The sequence below is a fragment of the Ranitomeya imitator genome, chromosome 9 (assembly GCF_032444005.1).
Source record: "Ranitomeya imitator isolate aRanImi1 chromosome 9, aRanImi1.pri, whole genome shotgun sequence".
In the NCBI taxonomy this organism is placed as follows: domain Eukaryota; kingdom Metazoa; phylum Chordata; class Amphibia; order Anura; family Dendrobatidae; genus Ranitomeya; species Ranitomeya imitator.
Genome location: NC_091290.1, coordinates 53,469,655 through 53,495,730, shown reverse-complemented (window position 1 = coordinate 53,495,730; position 26,076 = coordinate 53,469,655). Strand labels below are relative to the sequence as shown.

Here is a 26,076-nt window from a genome sequence, read left to right as displayed (position 1 = left end):
GTTTAACGGACTATGTTACACCGCGGCATAACGCGGTTTAACGTAGTCCGTTAACGCCGACATTACTGTCAATGGCAGACACATCGCTAGCGCAAGCCCACAATGGGCGTGCGCAAGCGATGTGCTGTCATTGAGTGACGGACCCGAGACGCGGGCTGCAGCGTTTCCGGGTCCGTCACTGCTAGCGCAGATGGAGCTAGCAGATGCTCCATCTGCACTAGTGCTGTGCAAACGTCAGCACTTGCGCTAGTGCATTCCGTTTAACGGATGTGTTGAACGGACTGCACAACGCAAGTGTGAACTTAGCCCTGCAGTAACCACCGATCGACCAAACCGCTGCATGACCAGCTCTATCCTCACCTACTGTATCCTCACCCATCCCTTGTAGATTGTGAGCCTTCACGGGCAGGGTCCTCTCTCCTCCTGTACCAGTTATGACTGGCATTGTTTAAGATTATTGTACTTGTTTTTATTATGTATACCCCTCCTTACATGTAAAGCACCATGGAATAAATGACGCTATAAATAATAATAATAATAATAATATGCAGGGAATACTATAGCCACTGCCATTACAGGAATCTGATCAAGAGTATAGAACAATTCCAAGGAACCTGGATGGTAAAAGCATTAATAATGGTCTTCTTTATACAATGAAGGGTCGTATAGTTACTTCAGTGTTCTCAAGTAGGTGCAGGTGCGAGTTATCGGCCGGTTGGACATTACTTATTGGTTCTACCTGGGACAACACAAAAACTGACCCACAGGCTGATAGAATCTGTTTTATTATTAATATTATAATTATTTAACAGATAATCTAAAATAAGCCAACGTTATCATTCCACCCCAACAATGGGTGAGCACCCAGCATTCCTCCTGAAGAGGGAGAGGGGAAGAGCAGATGTCCACGGCAGGCGGTCACGCGGGAGCCTTAATTCATTCCACAGCGGGGGACTGCAGGTGGCCTCTTCTATGCTCTGACAGTAAAGCTCATTTTATTCTCACCCCACTTAGGTGCCACTAACATTCTTCCAAAGCCACGGCAAAAAAAAAAAAAAAAAATGCAAATATTTGCTCTCAATAGGATAATAAACATTAGCCAGAAACGGCAGTGCCACCCATAAAAAGAAACAGGAGAAGAAAAGAAGGTAAAGAAGAGAGTCAAGAAGGAGATCGTAACAGATAGAAAAAAAAAAGAAAACAAAGGAAGAAACAAAATAAAAAAGGAGAAAAAAAAAACTTCAAGACACAAATATAAATAAGGTGATACTTGGTGCAACATCCTGCTAAAGATAAGAGCGAGGTCTGCTCCCCATCAGGCTGGGGTAGTACAGGCATGGTTCTCCCCTACTCCAAAACCGGCAGCGCAATACCTAGAACCCCATTTCCCCTGTGCTTTGAGCCGGAAGGTCAGCCAACTCTTTATAGGGGTCAGGGCACGCTGGGATGGGGGCAGTGGAAGGAGAGAAAGAGGGACGTAGGGGAAGGGATGTGGAGAACAACTCATCTCTCCTTTACATGGTTCTGTGCCCCTCCTGTAGCCCCTGCTGCCTCCCGGCTGTCCTCCATGAAGAGCATCTCAGATAGGTCGTCCAGAATGGCCGTCTCCTTGGTGTCCAGTAGGTTAAACTCCCGAATAAAGAGGAGGAAGTGACTAAAGAGAGTGTTTAAGTGTCCGTGTAGTTCCAAAGCGACAATCTCCTTGAAATGAGCTGAGTAAATATGAGCAGTAACATGGAATAGATATCTGCAGATCTTTTTTACCAAGGAATCGAAAGAGCTGGGGAATTCCCTGCCTGTACAACGAATAAAAAACAAATTAACAGAAGATTAGAGAGTGACTATGGAAGAAATGCAGAAAGACATCACATTGTACAATATCCACATCTGCCGATAAGTCTCTCTGTGTCAACCTTGGTTCTCCTCCACAAACAGAAACTTTACCCTTTTAGAACCTTGTCAATTGCCTCTCACCTAGACAACCTCTTAAATTAATAATAATAATCTTTAATTTTTATATAGCGCTAACATATTCCGCAGCGCTTTACAGTTTACACACATTATCATCACTGTCCTCATTGGGGCTCACAATCTAAATTCCCTATCAGTATGTCTTTGGAATGTGGGAGGAAACCGGAGAACCCGGAGGAAACCCACGCAAACACGGAGAGAACATACAAACTCCTTCCAGATGTTGTCCTGGGTGGGATGTGAACCCAGGACTCCCGCGCTGCAGTGCTAACCACTGAGCCACCGTGCTGCCCAAAATAAAGATTATTATTTATTACACTGGGAATGGAGTCGAGGTGTTCCCCTGTGTACTCCCCACAGCTGTGAGACATGCAAACAGCTGATCGCTGGAGATATTGGGCCCAACAATATGATACAGATGACCTATCATATGGAGAAATCATCAATATTATAGTACTGAATAATCCCTTTAACGGATTAACCTCTTCTTCCCATTGCCACTTGTGATGGCGTCTTTGCTCCGACATACTGCAAGTTTGTCCATATCACCATATTTTAAGGCCATGAGAAAGAAGTTTGATACTTGAAGGTCTCACCTCACGGACCCGGACCCATGTAAAAAAAAAAAAAAAAAATAAGGGGGAAGGGGGGGGAGGGTAGGGGGTGTTTTTGGGGCAGGGTCAGTATAGCCCTGTCCCGCATGATAGAACAATCTGTTTTATGGAAGCTATGGGAACAGCCATGTTAGTGTGCCTCAGTAACTCTGTGAAGGTGCGCTCACCTCTCCATTCATTGTCTGGCTGGAATGACCGGACCCCGTCACCAGCAGGAGCACCTAAAATCGACATAGTTGTGGGTCCAGGAGGAGTGTGGCTCAAGGTCTGATAGAAGACCTCTGTACTGGGGTTGTGAGGAGCGTGCTGCGGTTCACACACATTATGCTGAGGCAGGAAGAGAAAGGACCCTTCATCATTCAATCACAAAAGTAGGAAAGTTTTCGCTCACCGTATTTGGTGGGGAAGACGTCCTCGTCTGTCACCAATTTTTGTACAGAACTCATGACAAAATCAATATATTGAGGCGCTGTGCACTTTATCTTCTTTCCCCGCTCGTCATACCAGTAGTACTGTCTGTAGAAGCAGAGTAATATGCGCAGGTTAGCATGGTCAGCGTACAGGTGGAGTCATAACCCGATGGGGCAGCCGGCGGGGAGACCCTCTATACACGCAGCGGCACGGCCTCCTCTACACCACAGGCAATTATACTTAAAGGAGAAATACATAGTCAGGTGAACAATATAGAGAAAGGACACTGTCGGGATACGCCAGACCCAGTATAGGCGATGGATGAAAAATGGTGATGACTGGATAAGAAGGGAATGAGAACAGAGCGTGCTAAAAGGAGTATTTTACGAATATTGACCCTTAGGAAGAATTGGTGTAAAATAAAATAAAAAGTAACCTGTGAGCCCAAGTTTTCACCACACTCTGGTTACTGCCTGTACTTTCTTCCACCGCAGCCACGTGTCAAATATGCTGGCATTAATGCTGAGAACAGCGATTGGCTGCAGCGGTCACACATGCACAAGGACAGTACATCACCGATGCAGGAATCAGTGAGCAAAGATTAGGCCGCAGCACTGAGAATAATACGGACCATAAGACGGCACACTATTGTACACCATTTACTCCTCGGAGTTAATTTTCTTAACGTGGTGGAAAAGCCTTTCCTAAATGGCAGAAGACTCACGTGTTGCAGGCAGCCATGGTCTGGCAAGTCTCCCCTGTGCAGAACTCGGAGATGGTGCTGTACTGAAGGTTGATGTGGTTGAAGAAAGTGGTAACTGCAAGAAGCGCACAGGAAAACTCAGAATAAAAGGACGTCCGGCACTCCATGGACTTCACCCACAATTTCATTAATTCGGCACAATGAACAAGGCAGCAGCAAGTTTTAGACTAATAAAAACGTGATTTCTAGGAGCACAAGCCCCCTTTACGCTGTAGTAATTTCACAGCACCAGACCTTCCAAACGTTTCCGGCTTCTGAACTCTGAGCTGGAAATTTTGAGACCATTTTTGGGTAAATAACAGGCCAAATGCATTTCGATGAGGCCATGAGACCTGCCCCTAACCTGATGGCATAGCCGGCTCTTTCTGAGATTGTCCAGCCCGGCGCTACATCTTTGTGGTGGCCAGACGCACGTGATGAAGCGTTAGGCCAGCTAACAGAAGAGCCATGGACGTTTGGAGGTTCTCATGGATCTTGTCAGAGATCCATAAATCACCGACGTGGCCAATAGACCGGGTCCTGCAAACTGATGTGCACCAACTCTAATATTTCCATGTTCTCACTATGTGACATATCACTAGTATGGGTTGTTACATTGCGACCTCAGATGAGAATAAAGGGTCAGAGGTTCTTTAACCCCTTAGTGACGGAGCCAATTTTTTAAAATCTGACCAGTATCACTTTATGTGATAATAATTCTGGAACCCTTCAACATATCCCAGTGATTTTGAGACTGTTTTTTCGTGACACATTATACTTTATTATAATGGTAAATTTAGGTCGATATATTTTGTGTTTATTTATAAAAAATATTAGAAATATGTGAAAAATGTAAAAAAAAAATAGCAATTTTCTAACTTTGAATGATTATCCCTTTAATCCAGATAGTCATACCGCAGAAAAACACTAATAAATAACATTTGCATTATGTATGCTTTACATCAGCACCATTTGTAAATTGTTCTTTTATTTTGTTAGCATTTTAGGAGATTTAAAAATGTAGCAGCAATTTTTCATTTTTTCAAGGAAATTTACAAAATTTTATTTTTTAGGGACCTATCCATATTTGAAGTGCCTTTAGGGGTCCCATATATTGGGAAACCCCCAAAAGTTATACCATTTTAAAAACAGCACCCCCTGACATATTGAAAACTGCTGTCAGGTCGTTTATTAACCCTTCAGGTGATTTTCAGGAATTAATGCAAAGTGGCATGATAGAAATGAAAAAGTGTATTTTTACCACCTAAATGCCTTTAACTTCTGATCAGATTACTACAGCCGCCAGACTCTAAAGCCGCTATTTGGTCATGAATTGCCATCGCAAACATCAGGACCACACAATCATGATCTGAGGGCACCATTTGGGATAAAGAGGAAGCCCCCACACTCTGTTAACCATTTATATGAAGTAGTCACTATTGACAGCAGTATCTAAGGGGTTAAACAGATTTGGACGGTGCAAACACTGCTCATGGCTGATGAAGCAAGTTGTCAGCTATAGTGTACAGCCGACAACTGCTGGATTGTCACCTGTATGGTGATGCTATTCTCTTATATCTCAGGTCAGTTAAAAGACGTATCAGCGGTCATTAAGGGGTTAATACTTTCTCTCCTTTGACATGCAGGACCCTACCATTAGACTCCATGATCAGAAGACTATCGGGGGAAACTCTCACCGGGATTGCCAGATCTACAGCACAGAGGAGCAGTTTCGGTCTAGAAGGTCATGGCTGGGCTATCCCTTTGTCATGGAGACACTTGCCCCTATGTCTTACGTGCACACACATTACAAGCGGCCACTTACTATTGCTTGCCAGCCACTCGTTCAGGTCTATCTCCTGCGGTAATGTCACTAGTTGCTTGAATTCAAAGTCTGTGACTCGGACACGTGTGTATTCTGGTTCCAGGTATAATTTCTTCTCTTCTGAAACTGGCTTCTTACCGTTGGGCTTAGTCTTTGATTTTCTGCAAGAAATAAAGTAGGAAATGTTGATCATTGTATGAACTGCAATAAAGGGGACCCTACACAAATCCAGGGAAAGCAAAAACTGCAGCAGTGTCTGGAAGACACCAGAAGGGGTATATGGACCGCTTCACAAACATGAAAGCTAGTGTATACAGAGGAACAGCCTGAGCTGTATGATTCATGCAGAGAAAGTCAAGTGACTACCAATACTGCAACCATAAAGCACATATACTTAAAGGAAATCTGTCAGTAAGATCAATCCCCCACCCTGCATATATGGGCATGCGGGTATTTGACAAAAACTGATCGACACCTTTATATCTTCCATCTGTTGCTGCATTCAAGAGTAATTAGCGTTTTCATTCATAAGCAAATAAGAGAATTCCACTATTAGCTGTGAGTGGCATTATTGTAAAGTGGAAGTATTTAGGAGCCAAAGTACAGATCAAGTAAAGTTACAAAGTGGGGTCATTGAGCGCTAAGGTGTGTAGCACATAAGTCTCCAGCGCTCCACCAAACTGCACAACGGGAGCGTCATGGCATGCATATCCATGGCCGAGCAGCACTATGGAAGCCTTACATCACCAAGCACAATGCTAAGTGCCAAATGGAGTGGTGTAATGCACCCGACTCTGGAGCAGTGGAAACATGTTCTGTGAAGTGACGGATCCAGCTGCTGTATCTGACATCTGGTGAGTATGTCTAGGTTTGGCGAATGCCATGCAATCTTTACCTGCCTGGCTGCATTGTGCCAGCTGGAAAGTCCAGTGGAGGAGGGATAGTATTATGGGGTTACTTTGCAGAGGTCGATCGAGGCCCCTTTGTTTGGGTAAAAAGAAATCTTAAAGGGAACCTGTCACCCCCAAAATCGAAGGTGAGCTAAGCCCACCGGCATCAGGGGCTTATCTACAGCATTCTGTAATGCTGTAGGTAAGCCCCCGATGCATCCTGAAAGATGAGAAAGAGAGGTTAGATTATACTCACCCAGGGGCGGTCCGGTTCTGGTCCGATGGGCGTCGCGGTCCGATCCGGGGCCTCCCATCTTCTTACAATGACGTCCTCTTCTTGTCTTCACGCTCCAGCGCAGGGGTACTTTATCTGCCCTGTTGATGGCAAAGCAAAGTACTGCAGTGCGCAGGCGCCAGGAAAGGTCAGAGAGGCCCGGCGCCTGCACACTGCAGTACTTTGATCTGCCCTCAAAAGGGAAAATAAGGTACGCCTGCGCCGGAACCACAGCGTGAAGACAAGAAGAGGACGCCATCGTAAGAAGATGGGAGGCCCCGGACCGGAGCGCGACACCCATCGGACCGGAACAGAACGGGGACCGCCCCTGGGTGAGTATAATCTAGCCTTTTTTTCTTATCTTTCAGGATACATCGGGGGCTTATCTACAGCATTCCAGAATGCTGTAGATAAGCCCCTGATGCCGATGCGCTTAGCTCATCTTCGATTTTGGGGGTGACAGGTTCCCTTTAATACTTCTGCACAAGACAATGTGGACAATTGCAGCTTCAACTTCATGGATACAAGCAATGTGCAGTCAGTAACCACTGTGGGTTGGATGCTGCGTACTTGTGTAGTGTCCAACCCGCAGTAGCCAGATTTTACAGTATTGTGGATGGGATTTTTAAAAATCCCATCCCCACTATGCGTCCAGAGACGCCCATGGATCACCTGTGGAGACGGACATTCGGCGCGTCTCTCCAGACTGCAGCATGCCAATTTGCGAGTCTCCACAAAAGAAATTTCAACCGTACAATGTTTCAATGAACATATGCGGATTCACCTGCATTCAATAGACGGCAGCGCTTTGAACGCTGCCAATTCTGGATCGTGGGCACATACCCTTAGGCTTAGGGGAAGTTCCTTTCTGTTCCCCGTGACTTTGCCAAGTGCATAAAACCAGGTCCACAAAGACATGGTTTTGGAAATTGGTGCAGAAGAACGTAACTAGCATGGGAATTGAAAGCTCAGCCCTCGCGTCCAATATCAGGGTCTGACCTCACAAATGCTCTTCTGGATAAATGGGCAAAAATTCCCACAGACACCTCCAAAATCTTGTAGAAATCCTTCCTAGAAGGGTGGAAGATGTAGCTGCAAGAGGAGGAAGGGGAGCAACTCCATATTAATGCCTATGGATTGAATGGAATATCATAGACGCTCCTGTAGGTGTAATGTGCGGGGGTCTTCATTCTTCTGTCTATATATTGTATATCATTTAGAAATCCAGAAGAACTGGATGCCATGCCTGTTAGGTGCTTTAATAAACTTCATAGGTTGTCACCTAGATTTTCAAAATATAATTATAGGGGCATTGTCTTCTCAAAAAGTCATGGCACATTGCTAGGATACACCATCATTTTAGGATTGTGGGGGGTCCAATTTCTGTGCCCTCCACCACTGATCCTGAGCGTAAAGTAACTGCAGCCCAGAGTCCAAAACTGCATCAGGTCCATTCATTTTAATGGCTCCTTGTTGCGCCTCCCGGCACTTACGGGTGGCTGCAGTGCCCATTTATTCACCTATCCATGCCGAACATTGGTGCCGGCTCCCAGCAGTCGCTTCTGCTTAGATCATAAAGTGATGGCATATCCAAGCATAATATCATCACCCCTTGTCTGTGAACAGCAGGAGAACAGGCAGAAATGTCATCTTACCAACTCTGGCCTGCCTACAGAAGGTAAGGAGTCGGAGTTTTGTTGTACCTTGGAATGACAGGGTTAAGAAAAGAACGATCCCTTGCCAGCCTGGTCTCCCCATGCCCTTATTCTCAGACAAGTCTTTTTCCTTAAAAGGAATCTCAGAGCTGCCAGCGACTCTGGGAGATGGAGGATGAGGAGACGGGGGCAGTGCCCAGGCATGTTACACATACCGCAGCCAGAGCAAAACATGCCTAGGAAACAGATGGGCATGGCGAGGTCAGGTGCCAACACAAGGACCAGCGCAGGACGGGAGCAGTAATGCCAGACGCCAGCCTTCCTGCAGAATAAAGGCCGCTTCTAGGACTACAAAAGTGAAATTGTTACGCACACCATCCTTTCACAGCACTGTCTAACTTCCCTATCATTCTGTCCTTGGATTGTGGGAGGAAACTGGAGAACCCGGAGGAAACACGGGGAGAACATACAAACTCCTTGCAGATGTTGTCCTTGGTGGGATTGCAACTGAGGACCCCAGTGCTGCAAGGCTGCTGTGCTAACCACTGAGCCACCGTGCTGCCCATATATGACCGTGAGCAGCATGACCAGCGATGAGAACGATGCCCACATTACTATGGAAGAATGTTGGAAACTTTGGAAACTGTTTTCAGTCTACAATGACATCTAGATGAGTGGTGCCCAACTTGGCATGTTACTGATGTCCAGGACCACATCTGATGCCCTCGCAACATGAATTTAGGAGTGTGGATTTTGCAGACAATTCTACAGTCTCACTAGGAACAGTAATCCAGATAATAAGGGTTTCAGGGATACCGGTGAAACGTTACACATCAAAGTTGGGACACCCACTGGAGTCTCTCCCCTCCAAAACAGCAGAGAGCTGCAAAAACAATGTAGAGACAAGGGGTGGAGAGTCTAAATTTAAAGAAAACCTTTCACCTTGTGTCCCAATATGGAAGTAGTGATATGGCTGTATAGGTGCTTACCCCTGAATAAAAATGGCACCTTCTTTGTAGAGATCCAATGTGCCAGTCATGAGGAATCAAGTGGGGAAAAAATATGCAACTCAGACCGGAAGGGAGCTTGGAAGCTAAGTGGACCTCCAGCATGATTTACTTGAGGCGTCCTGCTCCATTTCTCAAGGCACTTGGGTCATTTGCAAAACATGTATCATTTTTATTGGGGGCAAGCACTTAGGCATACCACCACTTCCATATGTAAAAATATGCTGACATGTTCTTTTAATTATAACTAGAAATGGTAAATGAACTAGCCACTCATCGAAAAGGTTCTCCAGTTCCAGAGTAGTCCGGAAAGGAATGGTTTAATAGAACCATATACATAGAAAGAAGTCAAATACACGGCTGCAGAAACTGCAGGATCACTTGCACATCACAGTATAACTCCCGAGTCACCACAACTTCAATCTGTCCAGTAAGGAAGCGCAAGGGATTGCAAATTTATTTCGCCTTCTTTGGTGCATAAGAAAACAACATGTACAATTGGTGGAGATGATGGACCTAGGTCTTTTTTCAACCTATGTATCTATGTAAAAGGAGCACAGGAGAGACAACCTCCAAGGAGGGAATGACACATAGGTTTTGACAAAAAAAAAAAAGACTCTCCTTATCCTTTCTGACAGATTCTTCTCCGATTTTGTGTTTTTTCTAGTGTTCTTGCCAATAAAAGTAGCACAACAAGGTACTTGCAGCCTATTCAGGTTTCAGAGTCCAGCTCCTTCAGGATGACACACCCATACGTACCACCACAAGAAAGTTTGGAGAGTCCATCAGCAGTGTCAAGAACATGAAGAAAAAAGCCAGGACACAGACTCAAACACGAGGAGAGATGGACAGGGCCATAGCAGAGCACCAGCCCAGCAGCAGGACTGGTATCTGCTCCTTTATGCAAAGAGGAACATGAGGAGAACTAGCGCCATACTGGAGGGAATGATTCTGGCCAAACTGTCAAGCAGACTTGATGGTGCAGGTCACGAAGGCCCGACTTCTCGTAGTAAGAGCAGTACTCAAAGCTCAGGGCCATGAGACTATTAGCATTTGTCATAGAACATCAGAATAGCTGGTCTTCCCGTTCACAGATGACAGCAGGATCACACTGAGCACATACGAAAGCCATGAAAGCCTGGAGATGCCGTGGAGAACCTTGTTGCCTACATCATCATCCAGCATGACCAGCTTAGTGGTGGCTCAGTGATTGGGCAGACATACCATTGGTGGGTAGTGCAACCTCCAGATAATTGCCAGCAATATCCTGAGAATGTGTGCTGGTGTAGTGGCGCAGAGTCCCCCCTTGGGTAGGACAACAACCGGCCTCATTTCGTCATTGTGTGAAGGCAGTTCCTGGATCAAAGTGCACCCAACGCCACCAACCAATGCCATGACTGTCCAGAACCAACTGATCCGGGTCGGAGGAGCTCTCCCCCCACCATTTTATCAGGAGCACGCTCAGATGTTGTACAAAGTGCATGTAGACATGTGGGGACCAAACACACTATTGAGTCACATTACGAGTTGCTGTAATGAAATTGGATCTTCCTGTGATTCTAAACATTTGCTTTGATTTTTCTGAGAGATTTGAACACTAGCCCTCATCTGGTTGATGAACTTGGTTTACTCAAACATATTATTTTGTCCTCAAAGAATTACACATTATATATCAGTAAGGATCAGCAACCTGAATGTTTCACACATAGAGATCCGCTGTGCCCGTTGAGCGCTCCCTTACATTTTTTATTTTAGCAGCATAGGTTTGGTCATTTTGATTCCAGCAGAACAATTGGCCAACAATCTCCCTTCCCTGGAGATATACCCTGTATAAGTCTGATTGACAGCACAGCAGAAAAATGGTGGTTGGGTAAAATATTATAGGAAATGCCTTTCTTATGTTTTAAGGAGGGAGGGGTGGTCCTCTCGGGGGAGGGAGGGGTGGTCCTCTCGGGGGAGGGAGGGGTGGTCTTCTCGGGGGAGGGAGGGGTGGTCCTCTCGGGGGAGGGAGGGGTGGTCCTCTCGGGGGAGGGAGGGGTGGTCCTCTCGGGGGAGGGAGGGGTGGTCCTCTCGGGGAAGCTTGCATGGGCTTAGCAATCACCATGAGATCTTCACTCATCCAATCACCGATAATGGCCAAAGTGGGAATCAGGGCGCAGACACCGCCACCAAAGCTAAAATGATGCAGGAGAAGCGCGGAGATGACTTCTTATCCTAACAAAGAGTTAGGCGGCTACAGACGGGAATATGAACAATCGTCAGAGTTTTAGCCAGAAATCTTTATCCAAGAAGTATCGTTTCTCCATGAAGAGATCGACATGCTAAGCATGCAGAGATGAGGAGACAAAGCCGCAATGCTTCTCTGGGTAATATGCTAATTATGCAAATTGTCTCTTCGGAGAGGAAGAGAGCTAGAACTCTAGTGCCACCTATTGGAAGTAGCAATCCTACAAGTCAGTGTCAACCCTTCAATGAGCCTTGTTACATGACTTAGGATAATAGCCAAACCAGAATCTCAATTTGCAGACACTGTTTCCGGGCACTGCCCCTCGTCACCTTCCAATAGGTGGCACTAGAGTTCTAGCTCTCTTCCTCTCTGAACAGTCAGAAATCTTGGGATGATTTTTTTTTTTATCCGTCAGATTTTCACAGTGTCCCATTTTTTTTTTTTATTTTTTTTTTTAACATCCATGTGCGATCCGTATTCATACATCCACACTAAAATACATGATCAAATACAGTTTTCTAGTTTAATAATAGAAATGTATCTGGAAACATCAAAGGCTACTCTGATTTTTAGCGTGGGATCTGTTTTTTTTACGCACCCATACACTTGAACTGGTGAGTCTTGTGAGACTGGGAGAATGTAGGACATGCTGTGATTTTTATCTTACAGACAGCTGGATAAACATGGGTCATAAAAATCGGACTTTCAATTTATGCGCTGGTCGGCATGAGCCCCTACACAGACAATATCCCTTTAACAATACCTTAAAGGCTCATTACACTTTACATACCTCTTTGAAAGTGCTAGTGTTACAAACCTATCCTAACCTTATTTAGGAAACTTCCCCCCAAAAGGTGACTCCATGCGACATGTACAGACCTGCCTGCAGGGATTGCGCCAGTCTGCAGATGTTATCGGACTCCGTCTAGTGCGGGAAACACTAACAAAGCGACTTCATGTCTCTGCACCAAATGCGTCATGTATAAGCCACGAGGGGTGAGGGAAAGTACGGACCAACCCGCACCTATGGGCAAAGCTTTCCCAGCAGACACACTGCACTTTATGTTTCCTAAAGCAGCTACTGATGGGAAACTGAAGAACAAAACAAAACACCTCGGAATCTGAGCAGTTACTAATGGGGTTTTTTCAGATGATACTACATTAATGGAATTTTAAAAAGGGGTTTGAGGTTCACTTTTTGTGATGCTAAGGTTTTATTTAATTTGTTAATTTCTTTACAGTCTATACTAAAAACTTATTTAGGGGTTAACCAGGGGTACGCAGTCTATGTCCCTTCACGTCTCAGACGTCCTTACAGTCAGAGGAATTATATATTTTAAAGCTGAAATGAAGCGTTATCAGACTGACATAATAGTGCCACCTAGAGGCTAAACAGGAAACACTGTGTGGGAAGCGTTTACAGCATTTCTCTTCTGATTATATATATATATATATATACACATCAATGCATGTTATATCTGCGGGAGGACCACCCCTCCCTCCCCCGAGAGGACCACCGCTCCCTCCCCCCGAGAGGACCACCGCTTCCTCCCCGGAGAGGACCACCCCTCCCTCCCCTCGAGAGGACCACCCCTCCCTCCCCCCGAGAGGACCACCGCTCCCTCCCCCCGAGAGGACCACCGCTCCCTCCCCCCGAGAGGACCACCGCTCCCTCCCCCCGAGAGGACCACCGCTCCCTCCCCCCGAGAGGACCACCCCTCCCCCGAGAGGGCCACCCCTCCCTCCCCCCGAGAGGACCACCGCTCCCTCCCCCCGAGAGGACCACCGCTCCCTCCCCCCCGAGAGGACCACCGCTCCCTCCCCCCCGAGAGGACCACCGCTCCCTCCCCCGAGAGGACCACCGCTCCCTCCCCCGAGAGGACCACCGCTCCCTCCCCCCGAGAGGACCACCCCTCCCCTCCCCCGAGAGGGCCACCCCTCCCTCCCCCCGAGAGGACCACCGCTCCCTCCCCCCGAGAGGACCACCGCTCCCTCCCCCCCGAGAGGACCACCGCTCCCTCCCCCCCCGAGAGGACCACCGCTCCCTCCCCCGAGAGGACCACCGCTCCCTCCCCCGAGAGGACCACCGCTCCCTCCCCCGAGAGGACCACCGCTCCCTCCCCCGAGAGGACCACCGCTCCCTCCCCCGAGAGGACCACCGCTCCCTCTCCCGAGAGGACCACCGCTCCCTCCCCCGAGAGGACCACCGCTCCCTCCCCCGAGAGGACCACCGCTCCCTCCCCCGAGAGGACCACCGCTCCCTCCCCCGAGAGGACCACCACTCCCTCCCCCGAGAGGACCACCACTCCCTCCCCCGGGCGACAAGCATGGACAGAGGACAGGAAGCTGACTCAACGCTGAGAAAACAAAGCGCTGCACATCCGCCCCCATTTACCTAAGAAGATCAATACGGTTAATGCTCCATTACCTTCCATCAAAGGCAGTGTAGATGAGCAAGAGACACTGAAATCCCCTGACTAGAAACTCTCAGTATTGCGCTCTTACCAGGATCTGGAAATTGCTTTATTGGTAACATTTGCATCTTTCCACCACATTTGGCGAACGAACAATGAAGCCAAGTTAACATTGCTGGCCAGGGTTACCACTGTAGCCAGTAACAAATCACCAGATGCGGAGAGCCGGAATGGACCCTGGGCAGAACGCGGACCATCTGTGTCTGCTAATAGTGTACTGCCGGACATTTACCTAAAATGTCCCATGAGCCATATTTGAAGACGATAACACCTGGCCACATGTTAGTCATGCTACTGTGAGCATCCTGCATGGCCTAAATTAGCTACCATGGCCTGTAGCGTCACCAGACTTGCCTCCCACTGAGCACATCCAGTTCATTGGTTTAAAATTACAAAGGTAGCTGCCAGCAGAGGATCTTGATGAATTCTGAGTCCAAATTAATACAGCAATGCAGAACAATCCTCAGATATCCATTAATAACCTCATTGATAATAGCAATGTGTGTAAGTAGCAGAATTTCTGCGTGTGACACTCAGTTGATACTGATTAACTCAAGATCCTTTGAAAATTGTGTTTACATTTTTTTTTAATTTGCATATAAGTAACATATCTGTCCACCTATTGATTTCCATAATTCCACGACTTTTCCTGACTGGTGTTGCAACTTCAAAGTTGAGTGTGTATATATGTATATGTGGTGGGGCATAAATATCTCTCCATGTTGGATAATGCCTAGCTACATTGGCAACATGGTCAACACTTGGGTGTTACGGTATTTTTCACCCCTTTGTGTAGGTGTATACATACACATACAGTTGTATCCACATTTTGAGACTGACAAAAAAAAAAAAGAGTTTTCATAAAGTATGCAGTTTCAGTTTTAATAGTGACAATCTGCATTAAATCTAGATTGTTATGAAGAGTGGTCAGATGGATTGCAAAAAACTGCAGCCATTCCTTGCCATGAAGATTACTGAAAAATACAGTAACTTAAATCATTAGGGAAAAAAATTCCACAGATTTTCAGCACTGCCACAAAATGACCTACCGATATGTGATCTTCTCCTTAGCTTAAGAAAAAGTGTTAACAAGGACAAGGCAGCTGATATGCTTTCATGCTAATTGAATCATAAGATCAGACCGGTTGCTTTGAAACAATTGTATTTTTCTGTTACACAGAAGGAGCAAGGCAACAAGTGCAGTCATCCATGTTTTGCATTAAAAAAAAAAGCTTTACAGGCAAGGACATTGCTGCTTATAAGACTCCCTCAAAATCAACCATTTATTGGATCATCAAGAAAAGAGGTTTTATTGGTGTGAAGAATGATTCAGGGCACCCAAGAAAGTTCAGCAAATGCCAGCAGAAGCTGCTAAAGACAATAAAACTATGAATAAAGTGCAGAACTTGCTCAGGAGTGGTAGCAAGTAGGGGCAGGTGGCCAGTGCATCTGCACAAACAGTAAGGAGCAGGCTTTTGGAGTCTGATCATGATGCCTAGAAGGGCAGCAAAAAAAAGCCACTTCTCTCCAAGAAAATCATCAAGGACAGGCTGACATTCTGCAGGAAGTACAGGAACTGGACTATACAGAAATGGAATAAAGTTATTTTCTCTGATGACGCCCCCTTCAGACAGTTTGGTGATGTCTGAAAAAAAAAATGATTCTTAAGAGAAGAAAAGGTGAAATCTACCACGAGTCCATTCGTGTGGGGGCTTTTTACTCATGGATGAGACTCACTCACAGTTTTGCCTAAGAATAATCTCAAGTATTAAAACTGAGATCTAAACATCATAGAATGGTATAGCTAGAAGGGACCTCCAGGGTCATCGTATCCAACCCCCTGCTCAATGCAGGATTCACTAAACCATCTCGGACAGATGTCTGCTCAGCCTCTGTTTGAAGACTTCCATTGAAGGAGATCTCACCACCTCTTGTGGCCGCCTGTACTCCCCATGGATCACCCTCACTGTCAAAAATTTCCCAACATCCAATCTGCATCTTCTTCTTAGGTAAAGAAGGGTTGTCATTAGTAAGGATTTGGCCCAGCAGCTGATATTCAACTGCCAAAGTCTTGAAAGATTGGGTCAACTCTGAATATCCAGTCACTATATAAACTTGATGGAGTTGCCAGTAAAAGTTTAAAAACTTACGAGATGCTGGAAATTATACTTACCTAACAATAGAAACATCCGACTAAAAGATTGAAAAAAAATTGAAGAAGCAAACACAGTGCAAACCAACATTTGCATCAGTCTCAAAACATTTGGCCACGACTGACTTTTTTTTTTGCCTATCTCTACGTTACCACGAAAAGTACTTGGTGAGTTTTTCATGTTGTGGATTTTATACTTCTATTAGATATGGATATTGGTGGTTTTATTGCTGCAGTTTCTTTTTGGATGTCATGTTATAAAGCTGCTTTGTTTTTGTTTTTTTATACTTCTAGATATCTGTCTTAGACAAAACTTTACTTATAGAGTCATGTACAGATAACATGCGTCTTTACGTGTGGATTTTCTGAATGTAACCAAAATCTGTGTGGAAAATCTGCACATAAAACTGTGTACCCGCGAGAGAAATTGACATGTTGTGGATGTAAAAGACGCACCGCAGGTCGGAGTATAAAAAAATAAGAGAAATTGACATGTTGTGGATGTAAAAGACGCACCGCAGGTCGGAGTATAAAAAAATAAGAGAAATTGACATGTTGTGGATGTAAAAGACGCACCGCAGGTCGGAGTATAAAAAAATAAAAATAAATTAATAATATAAAAAAAGCACATTGTGCAGGAGATTTCTACAAAACCCATCCACTTTGCTGGAACTGTAAGATGCTGGATGTTTTGCACATAGAAAATACAGAGCGGCAATATCTCATCCTGGGGAGGAAACCTAAGGAGGTTTATGTATAGCAGACCCGGCCTGCTGCAGTAACCACTTTAAGGCTATGTGCACACGTTGCGGATTAGGCTTAGGAATTTTTGGTGCGGATTCTGTATCTCTTGGCAGAAAACGCACCTGCGGATTTTACGCGCTTTTTTGTGCGGATTTACTGCGGATTTTTTGCAGACTTACTGCGTTTTTTACCCCTGCGGTTTTCTAAAATGGAATGGGTACAAAAACGTTGCAGATTCACAAAAAAGAAGTGACATGCTACTTTTAAACCGCAGTGTTTCCGCATGGAATTTTCCACACCATTAGCACAGAATTTTTTTTTTTTTACCATTGATTTACATTGTACTGTAAATCACTTGCGGATCTGCGCGGAAAAAAACGCTGTGGATCCGCAGGAAATCCGTAACGTGTGCACACACCCTAAATGGCGTCAAGATGCATGGATGGAAAACTCGTCACCCATGTGAGCAATGCTGGTGAAACCCTGTGCACAAGGAAGGTGGCACCGTCACCCACCTGTACCAACAGCTACAAATATCCCCCACTGTTTCAGGGTCCGAGGTGATCGGGAAGAAGAGTACATGACATAATGCAAACACACAACGGCGTGCAGACTGGTGCATCGGGCGTGCCAAATATCTCACGTGTGGTTTAATTAGGAGATGCCAACCTAATGACATAAATGTAGAAAATATTCACTGCATGCACTTACAGGCATCGGGCTTATAGCAGTCATGGGAGGGGTGAAGGGTGAGGCCGCACCAAAGTGTGGTGTTCATTTTTACACATCATCCTGCCAACCCAGAGTTTCCACCTCACTCAATAAGGCCACCTATTTCCCAAGTAATAGGACTCAAACTGGTTGTCCCTTGGCACAGTTTGTTATAAAATAAAAAATTAACTGAACTTTATGGTCCCCGGTCCATCACCGAGTCTCTGCCAGTGCTCCCGATGTCTGATATATGTCAATATTATGGCCGCCCATCAGTGAGCTCATAAGCTCTGAGCGGGGCGTTTCTTCTACCTGGGCAGAGCCGCCGAGCTCACTAATCGGCAGTCAATAATGGAAACCAGGAGTAGCAGCAGGTACTGGGATTGGGACGGTGCGTAAACTGGCATTTATACACATACATACACACACTGCCCAAAAAGAAAAGAACAGGAACGCTTAAATACCATAATGTAACTCCCAAGTCAATCCCACTTCTGTGAAATCAACCTGCCCAGTTATGAAGCAACGCTGTTTGTGAATGAATTTCTCCTGCTGTTGTGTAAATGGAACAGACAACAGGTAGAAATGACAGGAAATTAGCAATACAACCCCTATAAAGAAGCGGTTCTGCGGGGGGTGACCACAGACCATTTCTCTGTTCTCATTCTTTTTGGCTGTTGTACTGGTGACTTTTGCATTTTGTCATTGCTCCATCTGTCGGAAGCAGACTCCATGAGGGTAGTATAAGGGCCCGACATCCACAAGGAAATGTTGTGCTTACAGCCCAACACTGTGCAGGACGCTTGGCATTTGCCAAAGAACACCAAAATTGGCAGATTTGACATTGGCGTCCTGTGCTCTTCACGGATGAGAGAAGATTCCAACTGAGCACGTGACAGAGTCTGGAGACGATATTGAAAACATTGTACTGCCTGAAACATCCTCCGGCAGGAGCGGTATGGTAGTCTGTCAGTAATGGTGTGGGGTGGCATTTCTTAGGAGGGCTGCACAGCCCTCCATGTGCTCACCAGAGGTAGCCTGACTGCCATTAAGTACTGGGATGAGATCCTCAGACCCACTGGGAGACCATATGCAGATACTCTGATGCCAGACAACGCTAGGCCTCACGTGGCTGAAGTGTGTCAGCAGTTCCTACGTGATGACGGCATTGATGCTATGGACTGCTCTGCCCACTTCCCAGACCTGAATGCAATCGAGCACATCTGGGACATCACGTCTCATTCTTTTCACCAATGCCACGTTGCACCACAGACCGTCCAAGAGTTAATAAAAGAGTAAAGTTCATTCAGCTCACCCCTGGTCAGTTCCCATGGAACTCAGAAGACAAAGCACAGGATCTCGTCTCTGCCAGACACCGTGGAGAACAATTTCAAGTGAAAAGATCCATCTTCTGTAGGTAAAATTAGGATGCTTTATATGAATCCATTAAAATGGTAACATAGCTGCCAAAGACATACTCAGCCGGGGATACCGGAGGAAGAGTGGCACATGGGGAACGGAACGAGTTTTGAACACGCTATGTGGCACTCTTCCTCCGGTATCCCCGGCTGAGTATGTCTTTGGCAGCCATGTTACCATTTTAATGGATTCATATAAAGCATCCTAATTTTACCTACAAAAGCTGGATCTTTTCACTTGAAACAGTCCAGGAGTTGACTGATGCTTTACTTTTGATTTAGCATGAACTTTGATTTACCGTATTTTCCAGCGTATAAGATGACCCCCAACTTTTCCAGTTAAAATATAATATCTTCTCAAAAGTCGTTGTCTTATAGGGCGGGTGTGGAGCAATCTGCGGTCGCCGCATATGGTGGGGTGAGCGGTCCTGATGACTAGGTGAGGGGGCGCATCACAGAGAAGGTGTAAGTGAAGCAAACTGCAGGCGCCCGGGGGTATGGAATAAAGAGAGCGGCGCTGTGCCCAGAAACACACACCTCTTTCACTCATCGGGCCTGCCCTAATATCCTATTACCTCCCTCTATGCCTCTCAGCTCCCGAGGACTGCAGTGAAGCGGCGCAGGCGCATGTGCGAGATCTGAGAGGCAGAGAAGGAGGTAATAGGGTACACGGGCGGGCCAGACGGGTGAAATGTGTGTTTTTCTGGGTACAGCGCCGCTCTCTTTGTTCCATAACCCGGGCATCTTCCTTCATTTACACCTTCACAGTGAGGCGCCCCCTCACCTCGTCACCGGGACCGCTCCCCCACAATATACGGCAACCGCAGACTGCTCCGCGCACCCGCTCTATAAGACGACACCCGACTTTTGAGAAGATTTTTCAGGGGTTAAAAAGTCATCTTATACGCTGGAAAATACGGTACATGGATCATTTTTAGGTTTTATTGTTCTCAAGGCATTCCACTATGTAATGAACATTTGCAAACAGAATATTTCATTCAGCGATATCTAGCATGTGGGATTTTAGTGTTCCCTTTATTTTTTGAGAAAGCAGACAACCCCTTTTAAGCCTAAGGGCTTATTCACGTGACCAAATTTGAAAATCGTAATTATCCTGAAAAATGGGACGTTTTGACAGTTTTGTATTCGCTTATATCGGAACACATGCCCGTTTTATGTCTGTACATTAATCAAGTCAGTTTTTTCCTCTTATTACACCCGGATCTGTATGTTATCAGGTTTATATAAAACATGCACTTCTCTACTGTCCTAACTTACTGATTATTTTAAAATACGACCCAAAATTTAAATTAAAAAAATTGGAGCCTTTGTTTGATCTGTGTAAGGGATCTTTTTCTTTAGTTGGTTTCATGAGTCAATTTTCATCCATACTAGGATTTATTTTGTTAAAATCAAATTTACACTGTGTTTGTGCCATTTTATAATCATTCATATGACTGGAGGAGCGGTTTTCAGATGTTACCTATCCAAATCACAAGTAAATCTAAAAAGCAGCCATATGAATAAGCCCTAAAAAATACATTTAGGCTTCAATCACCATCAGTCTATGTTCAGTACCTTTTGTGTCTGTCAGCCATTAACATTTACACAAAATATATTCAATTCGTCCATGCCAAAAATTTTTGCCCCAACTTTGCCACAGTTTTTGAATATGTTATTACATATTAGGCCATTTCCCTTTTATGTGCCTTAATCCTGGGAATGTGTGTAGATCATACAATACACATTCTTAAGAGAGAAGAGGATTTTTAATAAGAGGTAAAATGAAAAGTTCATTGGTTCTACAATCACTTTTCAATTTTACCTGTTTTAGAAGCTAAGCAAACTGCTTAAAGTATCAATGTGGGATTTTAAGTAGCTAAAAAATAAAAGCAAGAAATGGAATAAAACAGCAGGACCATGGAAGACCATCTCTACTACACTACGGGATCTATACGATAGTAAGTCATTACACTATCACCTTATAGCTACAATTATATGCAGGAAAAACAGGGAATATATAAAATAATGTAAGGGAAGTACAATGGCAATCATTCTCCCCTGCCGTAGCAGTAATAAAAATCGTGTAAAATGCTGCAGAATCTATTGGTGGCATAGAAGCATAAAAGAAGCATAAAAGATATATGGAGCATTTCAGCGCCACGTGTGGATGTATGCCGCACATCTGCTCCACACCTTGCGGCATCCCAAGAAGGGGACGAGCAAGCAGCACAAAGACAGCCATGTCAGAGGATTGTAAAGACCCTGGGGAAGGAATCCTCAACAATGTCAGATCAGCAGCAGCTAGAAAGGTAAGAGCCTGGAGCAAACCCAGGAGAGCACTGGCCAGAGTATAGCCGCACTACCAGTATTCCTGGATGTGCACAGAGGAATGGGTTTCTGAAGTGGGTCCACTCTGAAAAATGCCCCCCAAAAAACTAAAAAAACAAACAAAAAAAGGCTTAAAACACTCACTCTCTTCATTCCTATTGTAATACAACTTGCTTATCATATCTTCAGTCTCAGAAGTGTTTTTCCCAACTTAACCCAGCGGAAGAAAAAGTGGATGTACAGTAATTCCTTTGCAGGATCTCCTGAAGGAAAATGTTCCGCTCTAGGCACAGTCACAAAAAAACAAACAAAAAAAACAAAAAACAAAAAAAAGAGTGTTGCCTGGGTCGGTACCCCCTAGAAAACGTATTGTTTGACAGCATTATTATTATAGCGCCATTTATTCCATGGCGCTTTACATGCGAGTATCTAAGATAACCCAGTCTTCATACACCCGCATAGGGTATATTCGCACAACTTCTTTTAGATGCTGTGTTAGGGTATCCTCTGAGTTTGACAAAAGTTCACACTTGCTTCTGGAGCTTTGTAATCTGCTCTTAAAGAGGTTCTATGAGACCAGGAAAATGGCTACTTCGTCCAGAAACAGCGCCGCTCTGATCCACAGGCTGCGTCTGGTGCTGCCAACGTCCCGCATACACATGAGCTGGAATACCAGACTGACGATGAGAAGTCACTCACATAGGAACTATATTGTTACCGGTCTACCCCGGGTCCTGGATAGTTGCCAGATCGCTGTGCAAATGGAATTAACACTTATAAAAAACCCTCTGAACACATAAGACATGATTAAAGTCTTCATAGGGGAAATCATACTCAGATTACCCCTATGACGATGGCATTCGGGGCCATGTTCTCATGTGCTGAAACGTTGCATTATTTGCACCGATTCTTGCACTTTCTAGCGGATTTTGGTGCAGATCTTTTAAGTGAAGAAACGCTACGACTCCGCACAGAAAACGCTATTAAGTATTTTCCAGGCTCCTGACAAAAGCCTATAGGGGGAAAAAAACACACCAAAAATCTGCACATAGGGCATTTTTTTTGGAACTGTTAAAACAGTTTTGCAAAAGAAAACATGATAGATGGGAACACGGTCAGACTGAAATCGATTCGCTTCCCCTAATAGAAATGGAAAAGAGGATAAAGGGACAATACGTATCCCACCCTGGGGAAGGCAGTAGGTATGCAAGGTACAGCAGAGCAGAAAGTAACCGGACAACCCTACACAGGTCTGGAGGACGCAGAATTCTTCGTAGGACTATGTAACTGAATCAACAAGCGAAAACCACAAGCCGTCAGCTCACCGTACCTCAGCACTCTGCCCACCGCCTGCAGGACCATCTTACAGGTAAATCCAGACTTGGTGCCGGCCACAAGCAGGGTCCTGTCTGCAGGGAGTGGTGCGGGGTCCCCCAGCATTCTCACCTAAGAGGGTCCCCCCTCCAGTATACCAGAAGACAGCACAGTGACAGGACCTGCTCCCAAACTTCCAAGCACATAAAGCAAGAAAAAAAAAAGTGGGAAAAACCATGCCCTAATAGAGGCTCCTCCAATGGTGGAGTGAGGAGGAGAAAGGGAGGGAGGCGAGGAGGAAAACAAATAGTCTGAAAGGTCTTATTCATAGAGAGGAGGAGAGTGCTCACATCCAAGACCCCCTCCAAACATTGCCAACACTATGCCAGAAGTTTGGGAAGACTGCTCTAATATTTGTTTTGGAGGAGGCTGCTCTGTTCAGGTGAAGGGGCTCAGATACCCCCTACAGTGTGTGCACAGGAGTAGAATAACAGGATGCACATGAAGTCTCACTACAACACTGTTCTGTAAAGGAAAGTGCTGGCTGCGGACATTTCTGCGTGAGGCGGAGGAGCGCAATTGTTCTACCAGCTGCTCACATAAGCAACGCGGAGGACGCAATCACGCTGCCCGCCACATCTCTACAGGCGGGCAAAGTATTCCCAAAGGAAATCCGTGTAAGGCCAGGGTCAAGCCGCTAAGCCCTTCTCCAACCTAAAATATGGATCCCCTCCATAAAGAGACGCTATGTCCTGGCTATCTAGGTGCCTACATGCCGGGAACAAAAGGACTAGCAATGACAATGTGTCACCTTACCATGTCCATGCACATAGCTACGCTATTTACCATGGTTTGATATACAGAAAAAGAAAAAAAAATCTAATATATATGCATACACACAAAAAAGTTATATGTACATACACACAAAAAAGTTATATGTACATACACTTTGTTCTTTATTCATTTGCACTTTTCTTTTTAAAGATGGACATGACTATCCAGGGAAAAGATGGCAGGAGATTGAGGCTATAAGTGGATTTCTGACCCACTTCTCATAAATGAACAGACACCTCTATTTGCGCCATGTTTGTGCCCTATGTCAGACATACAGAATAAATCTATGGCGCCATAGTGCAGACATTTTCTCAGGAGCAGTTTTATGGCGCACACATGCAGGTAGCTATTTTAAGTCCTAATGCATATGTCAGGGAAGTGTGGACTGGGACTAAACATCCCCACGGCATGACATTACAGAGATATTGGGCCACATTTATTATTTATTGGTGGAAATGCATAGCTGACCATACGTAAATATAAAGGACACAAAATTGGAAACAAATGGCTAACCTGCACTGCTGTCGAAGGATAGGAAAAATGGATGTCAACGCGTTTCGGAGTTTACAACTTCATCAAGACAAACTATGGTAACGAACCACAACCATCAGTGGTTTGTTCTGATGAAGTTGGAAACTTCTAAACGGGTTGTCGAATAAACCGCATACATTTGGATTCTGTTTTTCTCATCTTTCTTCAATGGCAGCACAGGGTAACCCATTTGTTTCCAGTTTGGTTTCCTTATTTTCTCCCCATGGGTCTGCAGCAGCCTTATCAGTGGTTGTGTGCACACGACCCAACCAGGTGAGCACCAGTGTGCATGCCCTTTAATCATTTTATACCCAGATTAAAACCTATTGCGCTTTTTGTCCTTTCCAATTTTTCTCCCCACATATGTAAAAATACACTCACAAATTCGGATAATTATTAATGCACCAGATTTATTATGATGTGTACATCGGTCTATAGGGGAAATTCTCTCTAAATAGCCTCTGCAATCTCATAGGCGTAAAATATGCCATACTAATAAATGAGACGCAGTGGAGCACACTATAGCAGCAGTATTTGCTGGAGAGGATCAGACGCAGCTGTACGGTTCGCTCATAGGTTGTGGTAAGACAAGTTTAGAACAAACTTTTTCAAAACATTGACAAAAAAAATAACAGGTCTCCCATTGGAGTGCCGCAGCTCTAGGAGAGTCTGACTTTCTACAAAGGCACGGGTGATGTGTATGGAATCTGACAAGGCATGCTCCATCTGATGCTATATGTACCCAGACTATGGTTTCTAGGGGAGGATAGCTCCGAGAGCTGCACACACCAGTACAGGGGTTGGGAAGGATCATTACACATGGCTCCCCTGCTTACATGAGGCCTTCAGTTACAGTCACAAATTGCCGCTTCAGTGCAAAAAAATAAATGGATAAAAATTCAACAGCAACATCCAAACTTTCTCCCACCTTTATACAGCGCTGTAAAATAGTTACAAGCCTTAGGCCTGTTTCAGAGGAGCATATTGTGGACGCAAGTCCCGGCCCGACTGCCAGTCTAATTACCCAAACTGGCAGATTCATTGGGATCCATAAAACTGTCAGTTCGGGCCACTAAATCTGGAGTTGGGCTGGGACTTGTGTCCTTAACAAGTTAGTCTGAAAACAGGTTTTTTATTATACTATTATTGCTCATTCACAGAAGTGAAGATAGATAGGACAGTGAGGGAATATCCACATGTGAATAGGGTTCTCTGCACAGCTAGGATCCCCAGCGGCTCTCCTGTTATGTAGGTCCCATGCAGATACCTCCCCCTACCCTCCAGGATCCCCAGCGACTCTCCTGATATGTCTGTTACAGCAACCTCCTCCTACCCGCCAGGATCCCCAGCGGCTCTCCTGATATGTAGGTCTCATACAGATACCTCCCCCTACCCTCCAGGATCCCCAGCAGCTCTTCTGATATGTAGGTCTCATACAGATACCTCCTCCTACCCGCCAGGATCCCCAGCGGCTCTCCTGATATGTCTGTTACAGCAACCTCCTCCTACCCGCCAGGATCCCCAGCGGCTCTTCTGATATGTCTGTTACAGCAACCTCCTCCTACCCGCCAGGATCCCCAGCGGCTCTCCTGATATGTAGGTCTCATACAGATACCTCCCCCTACCCTCCAGGATCCCCAGCGGCTCTTCTGATATGTAGGTCCCATGCAGATACCTCCCCCTACCCTCCAGGATCCCCAGCGACTCTCCTGATATGTCTGTTACAGCAACCTCCTCCTACCCGCCAGGATCCCCAGCGGCTCTTCTGATATGTCTGTTACAGCAACCTCCTCCTACCCGCCAGGATCCCCAGCGGCTCTTCTGATATGTCTGTTACAGCAACCTCCTCCTACCCGCCAGGATCCCCAGCGGCTCTTCTGATATGTCTGTTACAGCAACCTCCTCCTACCCGCCAGGATCCCCAGCGGCTCTCCAGATATGTCTGTTACAG

The 26,076-nt window shown here is 45.5% G+C and overlaps 1 protein-coding gene across 2 annotated transcripts in view; it reads right to left on the bottom strand.

The window, feature by feature from the left end:
- Nucleotides 1-769: 769 nt before the first annotated feature.
- Nucleotides 770-26,076, bottom strand: part of MOB2 (MOB kinase activator 2) — a 62,443-nt gene continuing 37,136 nt past the window's right edge. Inside the window, exons 1-5 of one of the 2 annotated variants that reach the window (XM_069740447.1) lie at nucleotides 22,777-22,951; nucleotides 5,564-5,724; nucleotides 3,721-3,814; nucleotides 2,977-3,101; nucleotides 770-1,796 (exon numbers count right to left, since the gene is read on the bottom strand). In XM_069740447.1, coding sequence (XP_069596548.1) covers nucleotides 1,504-1,796; nucleotides 2,977-3,101; nucleotides 3,721-3,814; nucleotides 5,564-5,724; nucleotides 22,777-22,886 — 783 coding nt within the window. In that variant the 5' untranslated portion in view covers nucleotides 22,887-22,951 and the 3' untranslated portion in view covers nucleotides 770-1,503. Of the gene's footprint in view, nucleotides 1,797-2,976; nucleotides 3,102-3,720; nucleotides 3,815-5,563; nucleotides 5,725-22,776; nucleotides 22,952-26,076 lie in introns of those variants that run through there. The other variant, XM_069740448.1, reaches the window with a different exon arrangement.